Source organism: Mobula hypostoma, chromosome 7, assembly GCF_963921235.1.
Source record: "Mobula hypostoma chromosome 7, sMobHyp1.1, whole genome shotgun sequence".
NCBI classification, from domain to species: domain Eukaryota; kingdom Metazoa; phylum Chordata; class Chondrichthyes; order Myliobatiformes; family Myliobatidae; genus Mobula; species Mobula hypostoma.
Window position 1 is genome coordinate 22,093,987 of NC_086103.1, and position 22,797 is coordinate 22,116,783.

Genomic DNA, 22,797 nt, shown 5'->3' on the forward strand with positions numbered 1-22,797 from the left:
TCTGCCTTAAATATACATAAAGCCTAGGCCTCCATAGTTGTCTACGGCATAGAATTCCAGAGATTCGTCACTCTCTGGCTAAAGAAATTCCTCTTCATCTCCGTTCTAAAAGGACACCCCTCTATTCTGAGGCTACGTCCTCTGGTCTTAAGCTCTTCCAACATAGGAAACATCCTCTTCACATCCACTCTATCAAGGCCTTTCACCATTCAATAGATTTCAATGAGGTCACCCCTCATTCTTCTGAATTCTAGTGAGTGCAGGCCCTGAGCCATCAAACACCCTTTACAGGGACAAGCCATCCAATCCTGGGATCATTTTCATGAACCTTCTTAGAGCCCTCTTAGAAAGGATGTGCTAAAACTGCAAAGAAAAGGGGCCCAAAACTGCTCACAATGCTCCAAGTCTCAACATTACATCCTTGCTTTTATATTCTAGTCCTCTTGAAATGAATGCTAACATCACATTTGCCTTCCCCACCACAGATTCAACCGGCAAATTAACCTTTATGGAATCCTACACAAGGACTCCCAAGTCCCTTTGCACCTCAGTTTTTTGTATTTTGGGAATATTTTTGTATTTAGAGGTGTCCAGCTGCATTAGACCCTGGCCTCCCTCAAGGTCTGTGGCTTAATCTAGGAGCAGTGATGTGGGAGTGCTGTGTACTGGTTTGGTTAACACTGCTCATATCATTATCTCCCCATAATAAAGGCTGAGAAGGCAGAGACGTTTTGGGAAAACAATTAAATGAGGACTGTAGCTGGCCCTAAGTTCTTAAAAAATAGCTTTAAAGTGTTTGAGTTTCCACTCCCTCCCTAGAAACAATTGAAAGGGAAACCCACAGTGATGTCTCTCAGCTCTCTCCTGTGTGTATGAAACCCCACTCCAAAAAGGGACATAGCCAAGAGAAACTTCCATATCAAACGCCCGTGTGAACAAGGGCTGGTCACACGGCCTTCTTTATATGCCACTCATCAAAGAGACAATGTGTAGGGTTGGCCCATCAAACATGGTCAGGGACTTGTCAATGTCTGAGAAACAATCCAAATGCAGCAGGGACCAATTTGTTTTGCTAATATCCTTCAGGGATGCAATGTATAGGAAGTCATGGGTGGACATCCAAATGGATGATCTGGTTCAGTGTTTCCGTTTTGTTAGTCAAAGTCAAAGTGCATTTATCAAAGTACTGTGCATACATGTCACCATATACTGCCTTGAAATTCATTTTCTTGCAGAAATTTAAAGAAAAATAAAGATATACAATAGAATTTATGAAAGCCTATACATAAACAAAGACTGACAAACAATCAATGGGCAAAAGACAAATTGTGCAAATTTTTAAAAATAAATAAATACCCCCAACAGCATGAGTTGTACAGTCATTGAAAGTGAGTCTGTAGGTTGTGGAATCAATTCAGGGTTGAGCTGAGTTAAGTTATCCATGTTGGTTCAGGAGCCTGATGACTGTAGGCTAATAACTGTTCCTGAACCTGGTGGTTTGTTTTTGACAGGATACTAATATAATGTAACAGGCTTCAAGAGACAAATCTAATTCTGTAACAAAGGCCAACAGCACTGGAGGTGGCGTACTGAGTCGTATAGCTAATGGGCAGTTAGATCCAGACCAATCTGCTTCATGGGGTTATGTCTTACAGAAAACATCATAACCTTATCATTGAATCAATTTGAATCCAAATCACAAGATGGACAATTATCATTTCGCCAGTTAAATTAATCTTAAATCGGCTTCAGTTTTACTGGCAGATATACAACTTGCAAAGTTAAAAAGCATGAAGTTTAACGACTATATCAAGGCATTTCAGGCCTTCTACTCCAACCCTCCATCCTACAACACCAGAACACTTCATTGCCACCAGTTTCTTACCACCATCGCCACGAAGTGCTGCTAATTCGTGAGAAACTTCTTTGTGTTGTTTTGATTGGGCTTCTTTCTGTTCAAATCAAAAATAAACAATATTACTCATCCTATGCACACTGCAACTTCTAAATAAAATACTGAAATAATAATTTGTTCAGATTTATTTGCACATGATGGAAGAGTCTGCAATAGACAATGCTAAGAAGAATTAGAAACAGGAGCAAAATTCAAAACTCTGATGTGCAAAGGGACTCAGGAGTCCTTGTGCAGGATTCCCGCAAGGTTAATTTGCAGGTTGAGTCTGTGGTGAGCAAGGCAAATGCAATTTTAGCGTTCATTTTGAGAGGACTAGAATATAAAAGCAAGAATGTAATGTTGAGGCTTTATAAGGCACTAGTGAGGCCTCACCTGGGGTGTTGTGAGCAGTTTTGGGCTGTTATTTAAGAAAGGATGTGCTGACATTGGAAAGGGCTCAGAGGGGGTTCAGGAGAATAATTCTGGGAATGGAAGGCTTATCATACGTGGAGTGATTGAAGGCCCTGGGTTTTTACTCTCTAGAATTTAGAAGAATAGATGGGGATCTCATTGAAACCTATTGAATGATGAAAGGCCTAGATAGAGTGGATGTAGAGATGATGTTTCCTATGGAGGGGGAGTTTGGGACCAGCAGGCACAGTCTCAGAATAAAGGGACGTCCATTTAGAATGAAGATGAGGAGGAATTTCTTTAGCCGAGGGTGGTGGGTCTGTGGAATTTGTTGCCACAATTGGCTGTGGAAGCCAGGTCATTTGGGTGTATTTAAGGCAGAGGTTGATAAGTTCTTGCTTAGTCAGGGCATCAAAGGTTATGGGGGAAAGGCAGGAGAATGGGGTTGAGAGGGAAATGGATCAGCCAAGATGACATGGAGCAGATGCATTGGGCCAAATGGCCTAATTCTGCTCCCAAGTCTCATGGTATTACCTGTTCCTTTGAGCCTGCTCCATTTTTTAAAAAAAAGTCATGGCTAACCTACCGTGCCTAACCTACCGTGCCTCCTGCAATATTGCAAGATTCCTTTAATACTCAGGTATCTATACATTTCTACTGTGAATCAGTTCAATCAATGAAACTTCGCAGCCCTCTGAAGTAGAGTTCTAACTATTTATCAATATTTAAGTGAGGAAATGTCTGTATATTTCTGGTCTAAATGGCCTCCTCTTAGCAAAACACACAAAATGCCGGAGTAACTCAGAAGGTCAGGCAACAATTATGAAGGGTCTTGGCATGTCAACTACTTATTCCCCTTCGTAGACCTGCTGAGTTCCTCCACCATTTTGTGTGTATGTTGCTCTGGATTTCCAGCATTTGCAGAATCTCTTGTGTTTATGGCCTCTTGTTGATTCTGAGACCACGTGATTTGAGGTTTGTCAGCTAGTGGAGAACACCATCCCTGCACTAACACTGTTGAATACTTAAGGCAATTCCATTTTATCCTCATTACAACTACAATCTTCATTGACGTTGTCTTGTCATTGTTATCACCATTCGCTGAGAACAAACATCATCAGCCTGCCTGCTTGGGTAGAATCGGTGCACATTGGCCAAATGTCACTTCATGGAAGGTTCAACCCTCCACATTTACCGTCTTGCTACCCGATAGATGTTGAAGTGTGACAGTCAATAAAACACATCAACCATGTCAAAATACCTCCTAATTTAACAGATTAAGACCCCATGATGACTCTCAATATTGTCATTTCCAAAGGCTGAGCCAAGTGAATGCTTCAAATTCCTTGAACTCCTTGACACGTTGCCAATGACCAGGCTCCCTATGTGCTCCATCCAAGCCAAACAAGCTAACCATCAAAGCCACAGAAGTCAGATTAAAGCCCTTCAGACACTGACCCTGTGAAAAATCAAAACAAAGGAGGAACATTACAGTCCTCCCCAGTAATCATCCACAAGTCCAGCCGCTCAGTAGAATATACTGCGCTGTGCACACATACATGGCTGGGTGCCTATAACTTGCATTCACAGGCATGTTGTACTGAGAACTCTAAACAATGCATGAAATGTACTTAGTTTTAATCCTTACTGGTCCAGAGTTCAGGAAGGGGTCAGTTTAAGATTAAGGATACCTGCCAATTTGGAATTGTACCATTTCCCACCTGTTCTTGTATTTACCAGCATGTGGAGGAGCCATGCACCCGAAGCATAAATACATTTATCTTGGGGCTTTATGCCATCAAAAAAAATCCCCCAAAACATCTTCATTAAGAAGCAACTGGCCTACTCCCATCAGCAAGCACCCCGACCAGACTCCTCCGTACCCCTACTATCCACGTGTCTATCAAACTTCGCTTAAATGTGGAAATCTTAATTATCAACTTAATGCATAGAAGCATGCAGACGTGGTCAAGAGGTTCAGTTGTTATTCAGGCTAAACATCAGAATAGGGGAAGAAAAGTGATTTTGACCATGGAATGATTGTTGGTGCTCAACGGAGTAATTTGAGTATCTCAGAAATTGCTGACCTCCTGAGATTTCCACAACAGCCTCTAGAGTTAACAGAGAATGGTGCACAAACAAAGAAACATCCAGTGAGTGCCAGTTCTGTGGGTGAAAATGTCTTGTTAATGATAGAGGTCAGAGGAGAATGGCCAGACTGGTTCAAGCTGACAGGAAGTCAACAGTAACTTAAATAATCACGTGTTACAACAGTGGTGTGCAGAAGAGCATCCCCGAATGCACATGTCAAAACCTACAGGGGATGGGGTACAGCAGCAGACGACCACAGCGGGTCCACTCCTGACCCTAATAAAGTGGCCACTGTGTGTATGCCCTTTCCCCACACATTTTAACCTTTTGCGCTCCAAGTACTGAAGGACCAGAGCAAATTAGAAATTCCAGAAAGGATAGTTTTACACTAAATGTGAACCTCTATCCCAGTGTGTATAATTGGAAAAGGCTGGCGTTGAATTGTTGAAGGCAAAGTTCATCTGACCAAACTGATAAGAGTTTTGAAATGAAGTAACAGTGAGGGCTGACAAGAGAAATGTGGTTAATGGCATACATGGATTTCCAATGTGTTTGATAGCATGATACATGATAGGTTTGTTATGAATACCTCCAAATTTGGACTTGAGGCAAAACTTGGAGGAAGGATCAACTATGAGGAGAGAGATGGACTTCACGGAGATATATGGGCACCATGGTAGCGTAGCGATTAACGTGATACTATTACAGCTCGGGGCGCTGGAGTTCGGAATTCAAATCCAGTGCCATCTTTAAGGAGTCTCTGTACGTCCTCCCCGTGGAATGCATGGGTTCCTCCAATAGTCCAAAGACATACCAGAGAGGCTAATTGGTCATTGTAAACTGTTCTGTAAAGGTTCAGTCGGGTTGTCGAAGTCACTGGAGCATCACGGCCTGAAGGGCTGGAAGGGCCTACTCCACACAATCGGTAAAATAAAATTAAAAAATAAAAATAAGCAGGCTGATGGAATAGGTGGTGAGGACCAGGTGAAATTTCAAGCTGAGAAACGCTAAATGTTACATGTTGGTAGAATGAAAATAGGCACTGAAGCTAGAAAGCACGACTCTAAAGTGATGCGAGAAAGGAACGATCCAGTAGTATATGTGCATAACTCCTTCAGAGTGGCAGGGCAAGCAACTGGAGTGTGAATCATAAAGACAGATATTGAGCACATAAACAGGAAATTCTGAAAATCCTTTATAAAACAATGATTTGTTACAACTGGAATAATCCTTCCGCTTCAGGGTCCACACTTTCCAAAGGCTTCAGGAAGGGTGCAGGCGATCTACCAAAGTGATTCCAAAGAGGAATGAATTTACTTGTATGGATAGGCAAGAGGAGGTGATTTTCTTCTTGGATGAGAGGGGACCTGATAAAAAGCCCTTATAATCATGAAAGGTACTTGTAAGAAAAGATAAAGGGAAAATGTTTCCGATCACAGACAGAAAAACACAGTGGACATAGAACACAAGAGATTCAGCAGATGCTGGAAATCTTCAGCAAAATGCTGGAGAGACTCAGCAGGTCAGGCAGCACCTCTGGGGGGGAAATAAGTGGTCCGATGTTTCGGGCTGAGACCTGTCATGCGGACTTATCAGATGAATGGTCACAGTCGACAGTTCATTTCCCTCGACAGGAGCTGCCCGACACACCGAATTCCTCTAGCAGTTTGTGCATTGCACAGGACATAGCACACTGGCAAAAGAACCAGAAGTGAAAGGAAAAAAAATATCTTATGCAACAAATATAATTGCTTGCTTAATATTATCACATATACTGAGAAACAGCATGGTGGGGTGGAGATACGTCTCTACCAAAGAAGTTTTAAGCCACTCCCTCCCTCCCTCTGCCACCCTGCAGTTTACCCTTGGGCAAGGTGTAGCAGCCACTTAGCCCCACCAGTCAGGGTCACAAGAAGCCACTGAAGTAGGTCTTATGAGCAGCTGGTGCACATCACAAGTCCTGTTTATGCAGCCACTGATGCCAGGCAGACAAACTTTAAAGAATATTGATAATGACTGGGGTCTCCCGTCTTGCAAGGACACAGCCCAGAAGGCAGTGGCAAACCACTTCTACAGAAAAAAATTGCCAAGAACAATAATGGCCAAAAACCATTGATCACACATGTCATTCGACATGGTACATAATGATGATGATATTTGAGGTACAGTGAAAAGCTTTTGTTTGCATGACATCTAGACAGATCATTCCATACATGACTACACAGAGGGAGCGTAAATGATAAAAAAAATTGCAGAATACAGTGTTACAGCTACAGAGAACGTCCAGTGCAGGTTGACACGTAGTGTAAGAACTGTGATGGGGTATATTGAGAGATCAACTTTAGCATACAAGAGGTCTGTTCCAGAGTCTTATAGGGCGCCTCTGTAGTATCGTGGTTACCGCAACGCATCACAATGGTAGCTGTAAGATCGGGGTTCAATTCCCACCACTGTCTGTACATTCTCCTCCTGACCGTGTGGCTCCAGGTACGAGCTGTGTGGTTAGGCTTAGAAAGTGGTGGTGCCGGACGCATGGCAGCACTGGCAGCTGCTCAACACGGTCCTCGCTGATTTGTTTTCAAGCCATTGGCACATTTCACTGTGTGTTTTGATGTAAATGTGACAAATAATGTTAATCTTAACAATCTTTATAACAATGGGAGAGAAGCCATCTTTGAGCCCCCTGGTACTTGATCTCAAGCTTTTGACAAAGCACAAAACATTTTGCAGAGATTGGGAGACCGCTTTGCCGAGCATCTACGCTCCATCTGCCAGAACAAGCAAGATCTCCCAGTGGTCACCCATTTTAATTCCACTTCCCATTCCGTTATGTCCGTCCATAGCCTCCTTCAGTGTCGGGATAAGGCCACACTTAGGCTGGAGGAACAATGCCTTATATTCTGTTGGGATAGCCTCCAACCTGACTGCATGAACATCGATTTCCTGGACTTCCAGTAATGCCTCCACTCTCCCTTCAACATTTCCCATCCCCTTGTTCCTCTCTTGTTATCTCCTTGCCCAAACATTGCCCCCCCCACCCCAGTGATCCTTCCCCCTTTCCCTTTCTTCCATGGCCTTCTGTCTCTTTCATGAATCAACTTCCTAGCTCTTTGCTTCTTTCCTCCCCCTCAAAGTTTCCCCTATTGCCTGGCGTCTCTCTCTACCCTCCCCCCACTTTTCAAATCTACTCCTCAGCTTTTTTTCCCTCCAGTCCTGCCAAAGGGTTCCGGCCTGAAACGTCAACTGTATTTTTTCCCCCCACAGATGCTGCCTGGCCTGCTGAGCTCCTCCAGCATTATGCGTGTGCTGCTTGGATTTCCAGCATCTGCAGATTTTCTCATTTGCAGAGCTTTGTATCTTTGTAGTTTTGGGTTTTGGAATATGTTGTCAGGAGCTGGTAGCGGAGACAAATTCAATGAAGTATCCAGAGCAAAAGGATGTACAGAGCAGTGGGGAGAGAGCAGAGGAGTAGAACTACCTGTAGCTGGATCGATCTTACATCGAGATACTAAGGACTCAGCTGTCCCGGTGACTTACTTGTGTGTTATAATTCAGATATTAATGGAGACTCTTTGTCATGAACTATGACATGGCGCTAACTTCTGACCTCTATTCTACATTGTCATCAGCAAGCCCCTGCTTGTCCTAACTTTGTGAACTGTTACCAAAGTTCAAATTAAACATATATTAACATATACAATCCTGAGATTAATTTTCTTGCAGGCATACTCAATAAATCCATAACAGAATGATAACCATAATAGAATCAATGAAACACCACACCAACTTGAGGTTCAAACATTGTGCAAATACAAAAAGAATGAAATAATAATAATAAATAAGCAATAAATATTAAGAACACAAGGTGAAGGGTCCCTGAAAGTGGACCCATTGGTTGCAGGAACATTTCAATGATGGGCAAATGAAGTTGGGTGAAGTTATCCCATTTGGTTCAAGAGCCTTGATGGTTGAGGGGTAATAACTTCCTGAATCTGGTGGTGTGAGTCCTGAGGCTCCTGTATCTTCTTTCCAATGACAGCTGTGATAAGAGAGCATTTCCTGGGTGGAGTGGGTTCCTGACGACAGATGTTACTTTCCTGAGACAACGTTTATATAGATGTGATCACTGGTGGGGCAGGCTTTACCTGTGATAGACTGGGCCATAACCACTAATTTTTTGTAGGATTTTTTCTGTTCAAACGCACTGGTGTTTACATTTACCAACCACAACAGTAGGGAAGGAGCAAATGAGATGACATGATATAGAAAAAAAGGGACTTGACAGAGACGAGATTATTTAATGATTTTAGAAATATTAACTTTATTTGTCACACGTACATTGGAACATAACAGTGAAATACATCATTTGCGTCAAATCAAATTAGCGAGGATTGTGCTGGGCAGCCACACAACTGTCGCCACGCTTCTGACCCCAACATAGCATGCCCACAACTCACTAACCCTAACCGCATGTCTCTGGGACCTGGGAGGAAAGCCACAATCTCCTTGGAGGCAGTGGTGGGAATTGAACCCCAATCGGCGATGGCTGGTGCTGCAACAGCTTTACGCCAACCGCTATGCCACGGTGCTGTCTGCACCATTGCAGTGCCGTGACCAGTTTGATCAATAACACGGATGGATTATAAATATATTCACTGTTAACTTCCGTCAGTGGCATCAAAATCTTTGGAATCAATTATACATGCTTTAAATAAAACAAGCGTCTGTGAGTGTGGGTGCCTGAGCGAGTTATTTTGAAATGATTGTTATTGGGCTATCAAAAAGACTCAAGGCCAATGGGCTTAAATCAAAGATGGATAGAGACACTGACATTAATTATTCTGTGTGTATAATTTCCTATTTTCATGGTTCTTATACATTTACAGACAATTTGTGGGCCTTATAAATGCTGAGCACACAGCAGGTGGAAGGATGTGCAAGCTTAAAAGATTGTACATTGATAAGGTGCTCGGTGTTTACTTACAAAGAAGAGCATTGTGTATGATAGCATGGCTTGCACATACCTCCGTTTAGCAGCAAACAAGAAAAAAAACTCTGCTGCTGATGTTCGTGAAGTCTACAGCTAACAAAGGTGGAGGAAGGCGAGGCTTAAGCAGTGGAGAACTTTATAATCTTCGATTTGCTTTCTTACATTGACCAAATACTCAGTCTTCTTTAGCAAAGTTGCTGCCATTCCCAAAATAGTTCAGTTCTTCAGTAAAGCAGACCTGAAACACTGCGTAACTTAAAAAAAAAGACCTCTAAAGACTGCCGGATTAAGTATCATGAGTTAACTCTGTGGAACACCTTATTTCACCATGCATGGGTGGTCCCAAGCTTCCCGTAGCACCCTGCTTGAACTCACTTTCTGACCAAATACAATCTTTCAGACTCAAAATGGAGGTCTACAATTTCAGGTAATCAGAGGTTCCAAATTTTGCATGTCACTTTTCTATTATTTGTACCTTTATTCTTCCAGTACACTGAAATCTCGTTTGACCTCTCCTACTCATATCACTTCCAAATTAAGGACTGTACAAGCAGCTTTTGAGTCTATGGGGGCTTTCAGAGCAATTCCCCTCTTCATTGCAAATTGCCTCATTCTTTCAGATACGTCCCTGCACTGACCTTTTGCTATTCATTAATCCTTTACCACCTTTTCTCAATCATCACATCTGTACTCTTAACACTCAATTGCAAATGTTCCCCATTATTCTCTTCCCCCAACCTCCTTTCCATCTCGAAATTTGCTTTAACTTTTCCCACTTCTAAAGAAAGATCAACCTGTTTTTTACTGCTTCTCTCTGCAGAAGCTGCCTGATCACCACTTACCAGCAATTTATCACAATTACCAGCATTTGCTTTTCTTTCGTGCTTCTCCAGCAACTGTAAGATTTGAAACGTTGCTTCTTCCCTGCACTGAGTCCAACAGACATGCCAAATGCTTTCAGTAATTTCTGTTAACATTTTTTTCAGTCTGGCTTCACTTTTTGCCCACTGTCAGCACCTACCTGATCAAGCAAACACCCAAGTTGTCTACAGTGCACCAGGACCAAGTTCCACCCAAGCCAGATGGGAAAATTTTCAAAATACTTCTGGCCCAATGAACTCTCCCACAACTACATGCATTGACTCTTGACAAGATGCCCAATGGTGATCGCAATCCCTTGTAAAGGTAATTTATTTCAACAAATATAATTGAATTATACACATTTCAACTGAAATCAAAACGATCCAAGATTGAAGATTGTTTATTATAAGAACGTAAGAAATAGGGGCAGGAATAGGCTATCTGGCCCATCGAGCCTGCTGCACCATTCAATAAGATCATGGCTGATCTGGACATGAACTCAACTCCATCTACCTACCTTTTCCCTATAACCCGTAATTCCCCAACTATGCAAAAATCTATCCAACCTTGTCTGAAATATATTTACTGAGATAGTCTCCACTGCTTCATTGGGCAGACAGTTCCAGAATCACCACTCTGGGCAAAACAGTTCCTCTTCATCTCCATTCCAAATCTACACCCCCAAATCTTGAGGTTACGACCCCTAGTTCTAGTCTCACCTACCAGTCGAAACAACTTTCCTGCCTCCGTCTTATCTATCCCTTTCAGAATTTTATATATTTCTATAAGATTTCTCCTCATTCTTCTGAATTCCAGCAAGTACAGTCCCAGGCAACTCGATCTCTCCTCATAGGTTAACCCCTTCATCTCTGGAAACAACCTGGTCAACCTCCTCTGCAAAGCCAATACATCCTTCCACAAGTAAGGGGACCAGAACTGCACGCAGTACTCCAGGTGTGGCTTCACCCGTACCCAGTACAGTTGCAGCATAACCTCCCTGCTCTTAAACTCAGTCCTTCTAGCAATGAAGGCCAACATTCCATTTGCCTTCTTGATAGCCTGCTGCACCTGCAAACCAACCTTTTGTGATTCATGCATAAAATCCATCACTCTTTAGTACACAAGTGTAAATGAAGATAAATACTGAAAACAAAAAAAAATGAATATAAATACATCGCTTAGTTATGTACATAGACTGATAGTATGTTCTTAAATTGTGACTAGGTACCGGAATGTCTGTACATTAGGTGACTGACAGGAAATGATGTAGTGGTGGTGGTGGTGGTGGTGGGGCAGGTTAACGGGCGGAGGTGTTGATCAAACTGATGGCCTGGGGAAAATAACTGCTTTCGAGTCTGGTGGTCCAGGCATTGATTCTGCGTAGCCTCCTCCCTGAAGGGAATGGGGCAAATAGGCGATGAGCAGGGTAGGCAAGATCCTTCATGATATCGCTGGCCTTTTCCCGGCACGATTCTCTATACACAGTCGGCTGGTTGCATCCGCACCAGGCTGCAGGGCAAGTGGTCCTGGGCTGGAAACCAGCCAGCTCCTCGCACGCTTTTCATCCGTGCTGGGTTGATCATCGAGCTAGCAACTCGGCCTTGTAAAGCAGCGAAATGCTAAAGAAATGGCAAGTTTGCCGCTCGATGCACCAGTGAGGCACGGGAGTATTTTTATTAATTATTATTTCTCCATAGATGTCTTTGGCGGTGGGTAAGCTGGTGCTGGGATGCCTTGGGCAGTTTATTCTACCTGATGTAGAGCCCCTCTTTCTACTGCAATTCGGTTTCTGTATAACACAGTGATGTTAGGATGTTTCACTTGTCGCATCATGAAACTGTTCCCACAACCTATGGACTCACTTTCAAGTACTCTTCATCTCATGTTCTCAATGTTTATTTATTCATTCTTTCTATTTGTATTTGCACAGTTTGTTGTCTTTTGCACACTGGCTGTCTGCTCAGTTGGTGCGGTCTTTCATCGATTCCATTATAGTTCTTAGATTTATTGAGTGTGCCCCCGCAAGAAAATGAATCTCAGGGTTGTATATGGTGACATATAGTGTGTATACTTTGAAAATAAATTTACTTTGAACTGTGCATTGGAAGAAGCATGTGAGCATTAATGTGCGTAGTCCAGCTCTCTTAAGCCTCCTCGGAAAGTAGAGGGGTTGGTGAGCTTTCTCGAAGTTAGAGGCTGCTTCCTGGGACCATGAGAGGTTGTGCGAGATGTGCACTCCCAGGAGTTTGAAACCGCTCACAGTCTCACAGTTTCCACTTCTGTGCCATCGACGTAAAGGGTGGGGGTGGGGAGGCGAGAGTGGAGCGAGTTTTCCTGAACTGTCTGCTTGGTCTTGTTGACATCGAGGAAGAGGCTATTTGCCAGGCACCAGGCCTCGAGCTCGGCTGATTACTGGTCATGGGCCCCATCAACGTTGTGTCATCAGTGAACCTTACAATGTCTTTTTACACTTGCCTAGTTGTTACTTCCAATTGTTGGCTCCTGCCCATAAGTAAATGAGAGAACTCAAATCTCTTTATGGAGAAAGAATTCAAGGCACCCTTTAAGTTCTACGTTAACTTAATGCCTCTAGAACTGGAGGCTAGATAGGCTATGATTCCCTCCCCCGCAACCGAGTGAAGCTGGGGGGTGGGAACTGATAAGGTTTTATAAAATCATGAGCAACATAGATAAGGTGGAGGTCCAGTCTTTGCCCCAGAGTAGGGGGACCCTAGACTAGAAGACATCCGTTGAAAAGTGAGAAGGTAGAGGTGCAGAAGCAAGGGGCAACTATGTCACACTATTCATAGAGGGTGTGGGTGACTGGAACAGATTGCCAGAGGAAGCTGTAGAGGCACATAAAATTACAACATTTAAAAGACATTTGGACAGGTAGGTGGATAGGAAAGGTTTAATGGGATATGGGCCAAACGTAGGCATATGGGACCAGCTCAGTTAAGCAACTTGGGCCAAAGGGGTGTGTTTCCATTCTGTGTAGCAGGTTTCAGTGTGAGCTGCTCCATGACTATGACTTTGGTGATTTCATATCTCTCTCGATTACTTGTAGCCAAGCAATTATACAGTAGATTGTATAACTTTTTGAGGCCTCCGATTCTATTAGTTTACTCATGGTGTTAAGGTCAAAACTATGAGCAGAAGAGCAGCAATCAGCATTCATGGCCTAGACTCTAGGGGTTCCCCAACTTTTTTGTGCCATGTACCCTACCACTAACTGAGGGGCCTGTAGACCCCAGATTGGGAACCCCCTGACCTAGAGGTTTCATAGTATTGCCCTCTGATAGATACCATGCATTCAGTGTATTCAGTTCCAAATGTATGTCACTAGGGGGTCTAAGGTACAGAACACTTCAGTTTATTCCTGAGCTAGGTGTTTCTAGAGTGCAAGATGACACTCCAGAAGGATACCAAAAGCAGGTGTACTAAGTTGAGGAGAATTCAGTGCTACAAGGATCATAAAGTGAGCTCAGGCCTCAGGCTTTGGGAGTGAAGTCAAATTCGTGCATTTGTCAGGGTCATTTATCGTATCCAGTGCTCCCAGTGAGGCCTCCTTTGCACTGGTGAGACCCGAAGCAGATTGGGGAACCACTTTGTCAAGCACCTTTTCCACCTATCCCCTCCCAGCTTCTTACTTCATCCCTCTCCTCCACCTACCCACCTTTCCCCTTCACCTGGTTTCAGCTACCACTTGCCAGCCTCTAAGACGTCATCTTAACCCCCCCCCCCCAACCTCATCATTCTCTTCCACAGATGCTGCCGAACTTGTGGAGTTCCTTCAGAATTTTGTAGGTGTTGCTTTGGGAGTGAGGGGATGTCTCCCACCAAATGGGCCACAAGTCAGCAACGGTACTACCTTAACCAAGACTCTCACTCATGAATTCCAACATGGAAGGTCATCATCATCTTTCCTTTCCGGTTCCGCATAAATGAAGCAAGGAAGCATAACCCGGCAACCCATAATTTTCCATTCACCAAACTTTTAATAAACAGATTCCGGGATAGCAATGAGGGTCATTACTGAGGAAGTGTTGAAAGACCTAAATATTTACCCACAGAAGGGGAGGGGTCCAGTGATGCCAATCTCATGCTTTCTTCAGGCCCCCAAAAAGTACCACCTTACCCCTGGACTCAGATTTCCCCACACTAGAACCTCCTGGATCAGAGGACTCAGCTATGGGTCTACATCCATGCTTACTGTTGTCTGGGAAAACTTTAAAGCTTTACTGAGTGACAGCGGAAGAGTGGGATCTGCTGAATTACTCTTGCATGGAAATGTCAACAAGTTATCAAAGGACTCAAGAGACTAAATTGGCTCCTTCCATGCCATAACCCTCTTTTTGATCTGCGATCCCGAATGATAACCAAAATCAAGTCAGAACCTTCTTCCCATTTATGATTTAATTCTCCACAGAGCTATAAAAATTGAGTTTCCTCCAATGAACCGTTGCTGTGAATGCCTTGACACAATTCCAAGGTAGCAGCTGAATGGCAAAGCAGAAATGTGCTTTAACATGATAAGAACTCAAAAGAGGCAATAGAAAAATCATTGCCTGGAAACCAAAAGAAATATTTACACTTGTGGTTTAATGAAGTGTGGTATTGCTTCATATGCACTGTTAGCACAGCTCCAGTTTAAAACACTTCTGACAAATTATTCACTCTGCTTTCCAATCCCCACTCTATTAGCTGTAAACACAATGTGAAATCTGCGGTAACATTTATGGAAGCTAGTTTTTCAAGCAACACCTCATCAAAGTGGATTGTGTCTCGTCTAACCTGGAACAAGAGATTCAGGTATAAAAGTGTGGAAGTAGAATCTAGTCAGATGAGGGGAGAATATACAGAAGACCAAATCTTAGACACAGAAGGTAGTGCAGCTGCCAGAAACCTACAGCAATATACACAATGTGCCAGAGGAGCTCAGCAGGTCAGGCAGCATCTATGGGTAGGAATAAACAGTCGATGTTTTGGTCCAAGACCCTTCATTAAGACTGGAAAAGAAGTCAGAATAAGAAGGATGGGGAAGGAAGGAAGAAAGAAGGAGAAGGTGGCAGATGATAGATGAAATCGGGAGGGGAGATGGGGTGAAGTGAAGAGCAGATAAATTGATTGGTGAAAGATATAAAGGGCTGGAGAAGGGGGAATCTAATAGACAAGGATAGAGACCATGGAAGAAAGAGAAGGGAGAAGAGCACCAGAGGGAGGCGATGGACGGGTTAAGCAGAAAAGGTATGAGAGGGAAACAAGAATGGGGAATTACGAAGGAGTGGAGAGGGGAAGCAATTACCGAAAGTTTGAGAAATCAGTGTTCATGCCATCAGGTTGGAGGCTACCCAGAAGGTATACAAGGTGTTGTTCCTCCAATCTGAGTGTGGCCTCATTATGGCCAAATCTTATTTCAGCTTACAACTCCAATTTACAGTAAATTTTGATTCAGAGTTATTGTTTATTTCAATAAGCGGTATGTATGGGGCGTCAGGGAGGGGTAGCACCTCTGGTGGGGGAACATGTCGCGTCCTTTTCAAGGCAGTTTGTCCACCTTTGGTCCCCACCTGGCACTCAGCTCTCACCTGTGGTTCCCCGTAGCTGTTTGTATGCGACAGTGGCCACACCCCGGGCAACGGCGTCAACAAGCCGGCTAAACCAGGTGAGGATAGCCGATGGGTCTCAAACCCTCGGTGAGATAGGGAGTTGTCTTTCCCAGCATGTGGAGACAGACTCCGGCAGACTGAGTGGACGAGACCAATGGTAGGTCCAACGGTCAAGAAGGCGGTCTCTGCAAGCGTTGTGGAACGCGTAGAGCAGGACAAGACACAGAAGATGTCCTGGTCATCCACTGCGCCTAGTCCCATCTCCAGTCTCGACTCTGTCTTGCCTCTGGATTCAGATGAGAATTGGGGTGAGAGCTGCGCAACTCTCCCTCACTTAAATCCAAATCAAGTGCTAGTCTCAACACCATTTAGATGCCGGCTGGTGGCGCAGTGACATCAGCGCCGGACTCCGGGAGCAAAGGTTCCCGAGTTCGAATCTAGTCGAGCCGCTCTCGGGCACGCTTTCCATCCGCGCTGGGTTGAGTGTCGAGCTGGCAACTCGACCTCGTAAAAAGTACCAATGGTGTCGAGGTCTTCATCGATGACGATGGACAAACCTTTATTTCAATAAGCAAGTCAGGCAATCTCTCAAGGCCCTTCCTGTTTTAGGACTTTTTAAAAACTAATTGCACAAATTTTACGAACGAACAGCACGGTAGCATATCGATCAGCGTAATGTTGCTGCAGCACCAGGTTCAATTCCTCCGCTGCCTGTAAGAAGTTGTACATTCCCCGTGAGCTCCTGGCTTTCCTCCGGGTTCTCTGGTCTCCTTCCACGTCCCAAAGACGTACGGGCTAACAGGTTAATTGGTCACATGGGTGTAATTGGGCAGGGCAAATTTTGGTACAGAAGTAATCTAAAAACTGCACATAATTAATGACTCAAAAATAAAGTCACAAAATTAGCTGTGGGAAATCCACCAGTGCGAAAATATACTATTTATTTGAGTAACAAGGAATGGTCTTGACTGCAAGGAGGTTATATATCATTAGGTGGATTTGGTAGCCTCATGCATGTAGTGTAACTGCTCTTGGATGGGGCACGTGGTTCTTCAGGGCTGCGTGCCAACAGAATAAATTCTCGGTATTCTACAGAAAGGTGGGGCTCTGAGCTCAACTTCAAAATATCTTTCATTTAAAAGTGGATTCTGAGTTTTTCCACAATTTATATTGGCACAGTTCGCCCCTGTTCAACAGAGTTTGAGACACATTCACGGAGGTGAATAGCATAGATGTAATTAAAGAGAATCGAGATCAGTGTATGAGGAATTGAATGATATGTTATTATGGTGAGATGAGGGTGAGGTAAATGAAATAAAGTGAAAGGATTTACTGTACCTGTGGAATATTAATGGTTGGTTATTGGGTTTATTTTCCATGTTGTAAAATTCCCGATTCACTGCAAACAGGCCATTTATCTTGTACACCCAAGCATTAATACAGGCACAATTGTGACTTGGGACTTTAGTGTCAGCAAGAGCAATGTGATCAGGGGAATTAATAAAAACCATTTATAATTCAAATAGAGGCAGGGTCTCTCATTGCAACGGATCGAATACTGAAAGGACTAGATCAAGTGGATGTGGAGACGATGTTACATGGCCATACTGGGGGAGACTAGGACCAGAGGGATAAGCATCAGAATACAAATAGAACAGAGATGAAGGGGACCTTCTTTAGCCAGAGGGTGAATTCATTGCCACAGATGGCTGTGGAGGCCAAGTCATTGGGTATATTTAAAGCAGAGATTGATAGGTTCTTGTTTGGTAAGGGTGTCAAAGTTTAAATGGAGAAAGCAGAAGAATGGGGTTGAGAGGGATAAGTTGGCCTAATTCTGCTCCTATGTCTTTTTCCATAATTAACGAATCAAAATAAAGTCACAAAATTAAGGTTTGGTCCTGAGCTGCACAGACGTATTGGGGCAGGCAGTGAAAGGGTTATACTCTTCCAAAGGGGTTGAAGCACTTCAGCCATTACATCCTAATGTTTCCTGAGACACTTGCTCTTTAAAGAGAGAGGCTTGACAGTCTGCTGTGCAATATGATGTGGCTGTTATGACTGAACAACTGCTAGTGTGCACAAACCATAGGCTGTGGTTACCTTCTTTAAACTAGTGTTAAGTTTGAGAGAGTCAGGGCAGACATAAATATTCGGTATTCATAAGTTTGACGCCATTGAAAAACTCAGCTGTTCTTGCTCCAACCCACATGAAACCTGCACTAATCATCTCCATTTTACATTGGCCTTGCTTAGACAAGAGCCTGATTTTCCTTTCACATGTCATCCATTTCACTGAAATGTCACAAGCTTCAAAACATTTCATTGTATGTTTGGATGCACGGGTGACAAATAAAACTAGTATTTCTTTCTTCTTCATCCAGCGCACATCATTCTCTATGGCCAGCTATTGTTTAATCTATGAAATAACTATCATCAACATCACTTTACAGAACCACATGTGGGAGAGCCACACCTCCTTCATTAACAAAAAGGTTCGGCAGAGGATGGACTTCTTGTGACAAGTGGTAAACTTCCATCTTCCCCAGAAGCTTCCGGTACAATTCTGCTCTGGCATCCTCACATCAGCCATCACTATCTGATCTGGTGCGATATCCTCTCACCATATAGGAAAGCTGCAGCAAGCTGTCAGGACAGCAGAAAAGGTCGTTGGCTGCAGTCTACAATCACTGCAGGACTTGTACGTGTGCAGGACAAAGAAGCAGGCAGGAGAAATTATCGCGGATGTTGCTCATCCAGCACACTGACTACAAGCACCAAAACTTCACTCCTCCTTAAAAGTTCCCTCCCCTAGACAGTTAATCTGCCAAGTCCCCCTACCACCTCTATCTATGAACTCAGTCATTACACTGTCTTGTAAACACTTGAAACCATTTAATATTCCTGTTTTACATTCTAAATACATGTTTGTATTTATGCACATTTTATTCCACATCTGTACTTCTATTTTTGTATAATTCTTTATTCTGTTTAATTGTTGAGGGCTGCTTCCCCGCCCCCCCCCCCCCGTAGCATGTAGCACCACACACCACAGCAATTTCCTAATATACGTAAATGTTGATGGTGAATAAAGTTGATCCTTGAAAAGTATATTCAAAATGAGCTCTGCTCTACTAAGCATTGGGCACACAGGCTAGCCTAGTGCCGTGCTGGCTTCTCACAATATTGGGCCAACGCAGTCAGTCAATTACATAGAGAGCATCAAGTCCATGAGTTTGAGAGTCACCCGGTCTTAGGTTGTACAACAATGGCCCACTGCTTTTACACTATCAATCACCTGTTTGAACTAAAGCCATTTTTGCCCCCCATATTCCTCCCTCAGGTTCTCTCACTCACCCGCACACCAGAGCAGGGGTTCCCAACCTTTTTTATGCCATGGACCAACAGGGGTCTGTCGACCCTAGGGTGGGAGCCCCTGCACTAGAAGCAATGTACAATGGACAGCTAACCTGCATGTTCATGGGATAGAACATAGAAATCGACATCACATTACAGGCCCTTCGGCCCACAATGTTGTGCCGACCATGTAGCCTACTCTAGAAACTGCCTAGAATTTCCCTATTGCATAGTGCTCTATTTTTCTAAACTCCATGTACCCATCTAAGAGCCTCTTAAAAGACCCTAATGTACCTGCCTCTACCACCATCACTGGCAGTGCATTCCACATGCCCACAACTCTGTATGAAAAACCTACCCCTGACATCCCCTCAGTACTCATTTCCAAGCACCTTAAAACTACGCCTCCTCGTGTTAGCCATTTCAGCCCTGGGTAAACGCCTCTGGCTATCCACACGATCAATGCCTCTCATCATCTTGCACACCTCTATCAGGTCACCTTTCATCCTCCGTCACCCCAAGGAGAAAAGGCCGAGTTCACTCAACCTATTCTCACGAGGCATGCCCTCCAATCCAGGCAACATCCTTGTAAATCTCCTCTGCACTCTCTCCATAGTATCTATATCCCTCCTGTACTGAGGTGACCAGAATTTAACAAGTGGGTATGGGAGGAAATCAGAGTACCTGAGGCAGCCGATGAAGTCAAGAGTGAGAAAGTACAACCTTTCTATAGACAGTACCAGAAGTCAGAATTGAAACCAGGTCACAGGAAGCGTGAAGCCACAGCTCAGGTAGCTGCGTCACAGAATCAAGTTAATGAAAGCTGCAGGGTGGGAACGTTTACAGGAGTACACTGGAGTAACAACGTACTCCTGTAGCTCCATTCAGTAACAGTGACTTACTGGAGCTCTGTCAAACATACACTGGTACGATGCTACACAGGAAGATGGAGCGGATAACTTGAGCTTGGACATCTTGAAGGAAGATGGAGAAGCAGAGTGGCTTAAGGAGAGAACGGGCGTGGGTGAAAGCACATTCCACAATAGAGAAGGGAAGAAACTTGGGAAATGACAGGAGCACCAATTTGCAACAGGAATAAAGAGCGGAATGTGATCACAGAAAAATATAAAGTCAGGAGGGATCAGAAAACAAGGGCAAGCATTTTAAAACAGCATTGCTTAACCGGCAAGCAACATAAATCAGCGCAGGGGTGATGGATGCAAGTTTGGACGCAGGCAGCAATGCCCTTCAGGCTTACAGAAAGCTCCAAGCCCGTCTGCAACATTTTTGCCCAGTCGTCTCATGGTTTCATTAGCAAATAAGCTGAGTTGGTGGGGAGTTTGGACCAAGTGACAGAGGTAGAAATAGAAAGTCTTAGAGCAGGTACAAGTACATGGTCGGGAGTCAAACATAATCACCAGATCTGTGAGCTATCATTAAGGCATTAATTTAGTAATTCATTAAGGCATTTGTCTGGAAGCAGAATGGAGTTGCTGGTTACAAAACGGAAATTCAGAGCTCAAAGACAGTGGTCTCCATTTTCTAAATATTTAAGTTCAAGTTTTCAAGTTTATTGTCATTCTACCATACACATGTATACACAGTTGTTCCTCTGGGGCCATGGTGCAAAACACAGTATATACAGTCCCACCCAGCATGTATAGTTACGAACCAGCACTTACAGTTACAAAATTATATTAGCACAAGCCTCTGAGTGACATGGCCTGAAGGCTGATGGGTTAAGATAAATATTAAGTACCTTACTGGTCTACATTTCCCCCTCTGCATCATCTCCCTGGCCTGCTCAATTTTCCTAACATTTTCCGTTTGCATTTGAACAATTTTCTAATTTACTGTGGACCTTAATGAGGTATGGAAAAAAGCCACCAACTGGTTATCAGGACGTTGACAAGGAGGGAGGGCCAGCTGTAAGTGATTTTAGGGCCTGGAGAGTGTAAAAGTAGAAAATTTAAAAAATACATCAACATGACACAATTTTACTAATTGTTTCAGAATTGTTTGCCTGAAAAGGCAAAGTTAGATTTTTATATAAAATTATCTGTTTAGGCTGAATCTTTGAATTAAATATTGGTTCCACACTTGTGGGATGTCAAATGCAAAGTTATTGCTTCTATTTCCAGCCAGTTCCAGCGGTTACCTATAGCAACCTTCATTCCTGATTGCTTCCTATTTCGTTCTAGCTCTGCATCCAATCAAACTCTATTTTTCATGTTTCCGTGCTTCTTTAACCCCTCTGAAAAAAAAGACTTGCATGTCATCTAAAACTTAGTATGAGGAAGCTCCTCCTGTTTCACCCACCAGTAACTAATGAGGCTCCAGCCTTTGATTTTTCCAGGACCTACATGCAAGAAGTTTTCAATGACAGTCCAACACTGTAACAGGAACTCCATTTCAGAAACTATATCAAATCTTAGCTGCTTTAGCAATACAAATCTTTTTTTTGCAACAAACAAAATGCTGAACTTTCTGGTTAAGGCAACATCACTGGAGGAAAATGCAGAATCAATGTCTTGGGTCAAAAGGTCAACTGTCTACTTCCCCTACACAGACGCTGACTGGCCTGCTGAGGTCCTAGCACTTTATATGTTGCTCCAGATTCCAGTATCTGCAGTCTCTTGCTTCCCTCATCTTTTCCTCTATCCTGTTTGAACCGCGTTTGATTCATTCTGCCCCTCTCTTCATCCTCACTCAATGAACTTCCTCTGCCGGCAGTACTCTGAAGCAGGCTTGCAAACAGGAAACCTTAGCAACCAAGGTTTCACTCAAGAAAAAAAATTAAAGCATTCTTTAATTGGTTAAAAACTCATCTCCGGGTGAATTAAAACTATTTATTTTACAATCAGTGATGCACCTTGTAGTTTCCTACTTGCTTACGCCTGGAAAATGCACATGAAATTTTGCAGCTGTACACAATTCTGTATGGCTCCCAAAAGTAGTTCGGGTGGGTCTGCACATTTACTCAGACAGATAACAGCCAGATAGATGTGAGCAGCTAAAACTTCTCAGAAGTTTCCCACTCAGTGGCCACTGAATTCTACGAACCGACAACACAATCGCTTGGCTTGTTTTTCCTCGGTTGAGGAACAGTTCCCGGAGTAAAGGAATTTGAGGCTTACCTTCTCTCTCGATTTACAACAGCACAACTTGCTGTAGCAGCTGCCCATTCTCCACTCTGTGAAAAGTCTGCTGACTGTAACGCTGCAGGCGAAACATTAAACCTTCAGCACTTAATCACCCAATTGGTTTGAACTGAACCCGGGTCTACAGTGTGCACTTGTAGTGGATGGTTAGGGGTTACCGTATTCCCTGTAAAATACACGCCTTCGAAAATGCTATAAAATACCAACGGTTCCTGTCCGACAGCTGACTTGCTGATTTCCGCCAATTAAAAGGAACGAAAATTAAATGCTACTTTTAATAGTTTTGCAAGCAAATTTTTCTGCATACATGTAAAATATGAATTTTTTTTTGAATTTTCATATTGCGTGCACGAAACGATTGAGGATTATTTCAGATTTTTTTTTAAAAAGTTTGCCCGAAGTGTAAGAGCAACGCACTCAAAATGC

At 43.4% G+C, this 22,797-nt stretch overlaps 1 protein-coding gene across 1 annotated transcript in view; it reads right to left on the reverse strand.

Moving 5' to 3' along the window:
- Nucleotides 1-22,524, reverse strand: part of ccdc69 (coiled-coil domain containing 69) — a 53,787-nt gene extending 31,263 nt beyond the window's left edge. Inside the window, exons 1-2 of the mRNA XM_063052656.1 lie at nucleotides 22,348-22,524; nucleotides 1,886-1,952 (exon numbers count right to left, since the gene is read on the reverse strand). Of these exons, the coding sequence (XP_062908726.1) occupies nucleotides 1,886-1,952; nucleotides 22,348-22,395 (115 nt within the window). The 5' untranslated portion in view covers nucleotides 22,396-22,524. The remainder of the gene's footprint in view (nucleotides 1-1,885; nucleotides 1,953-22,347) is intronic.
- Between the last annotated feature and the right edge of the window lie 273 nt (nucleotides 22,525-22,797).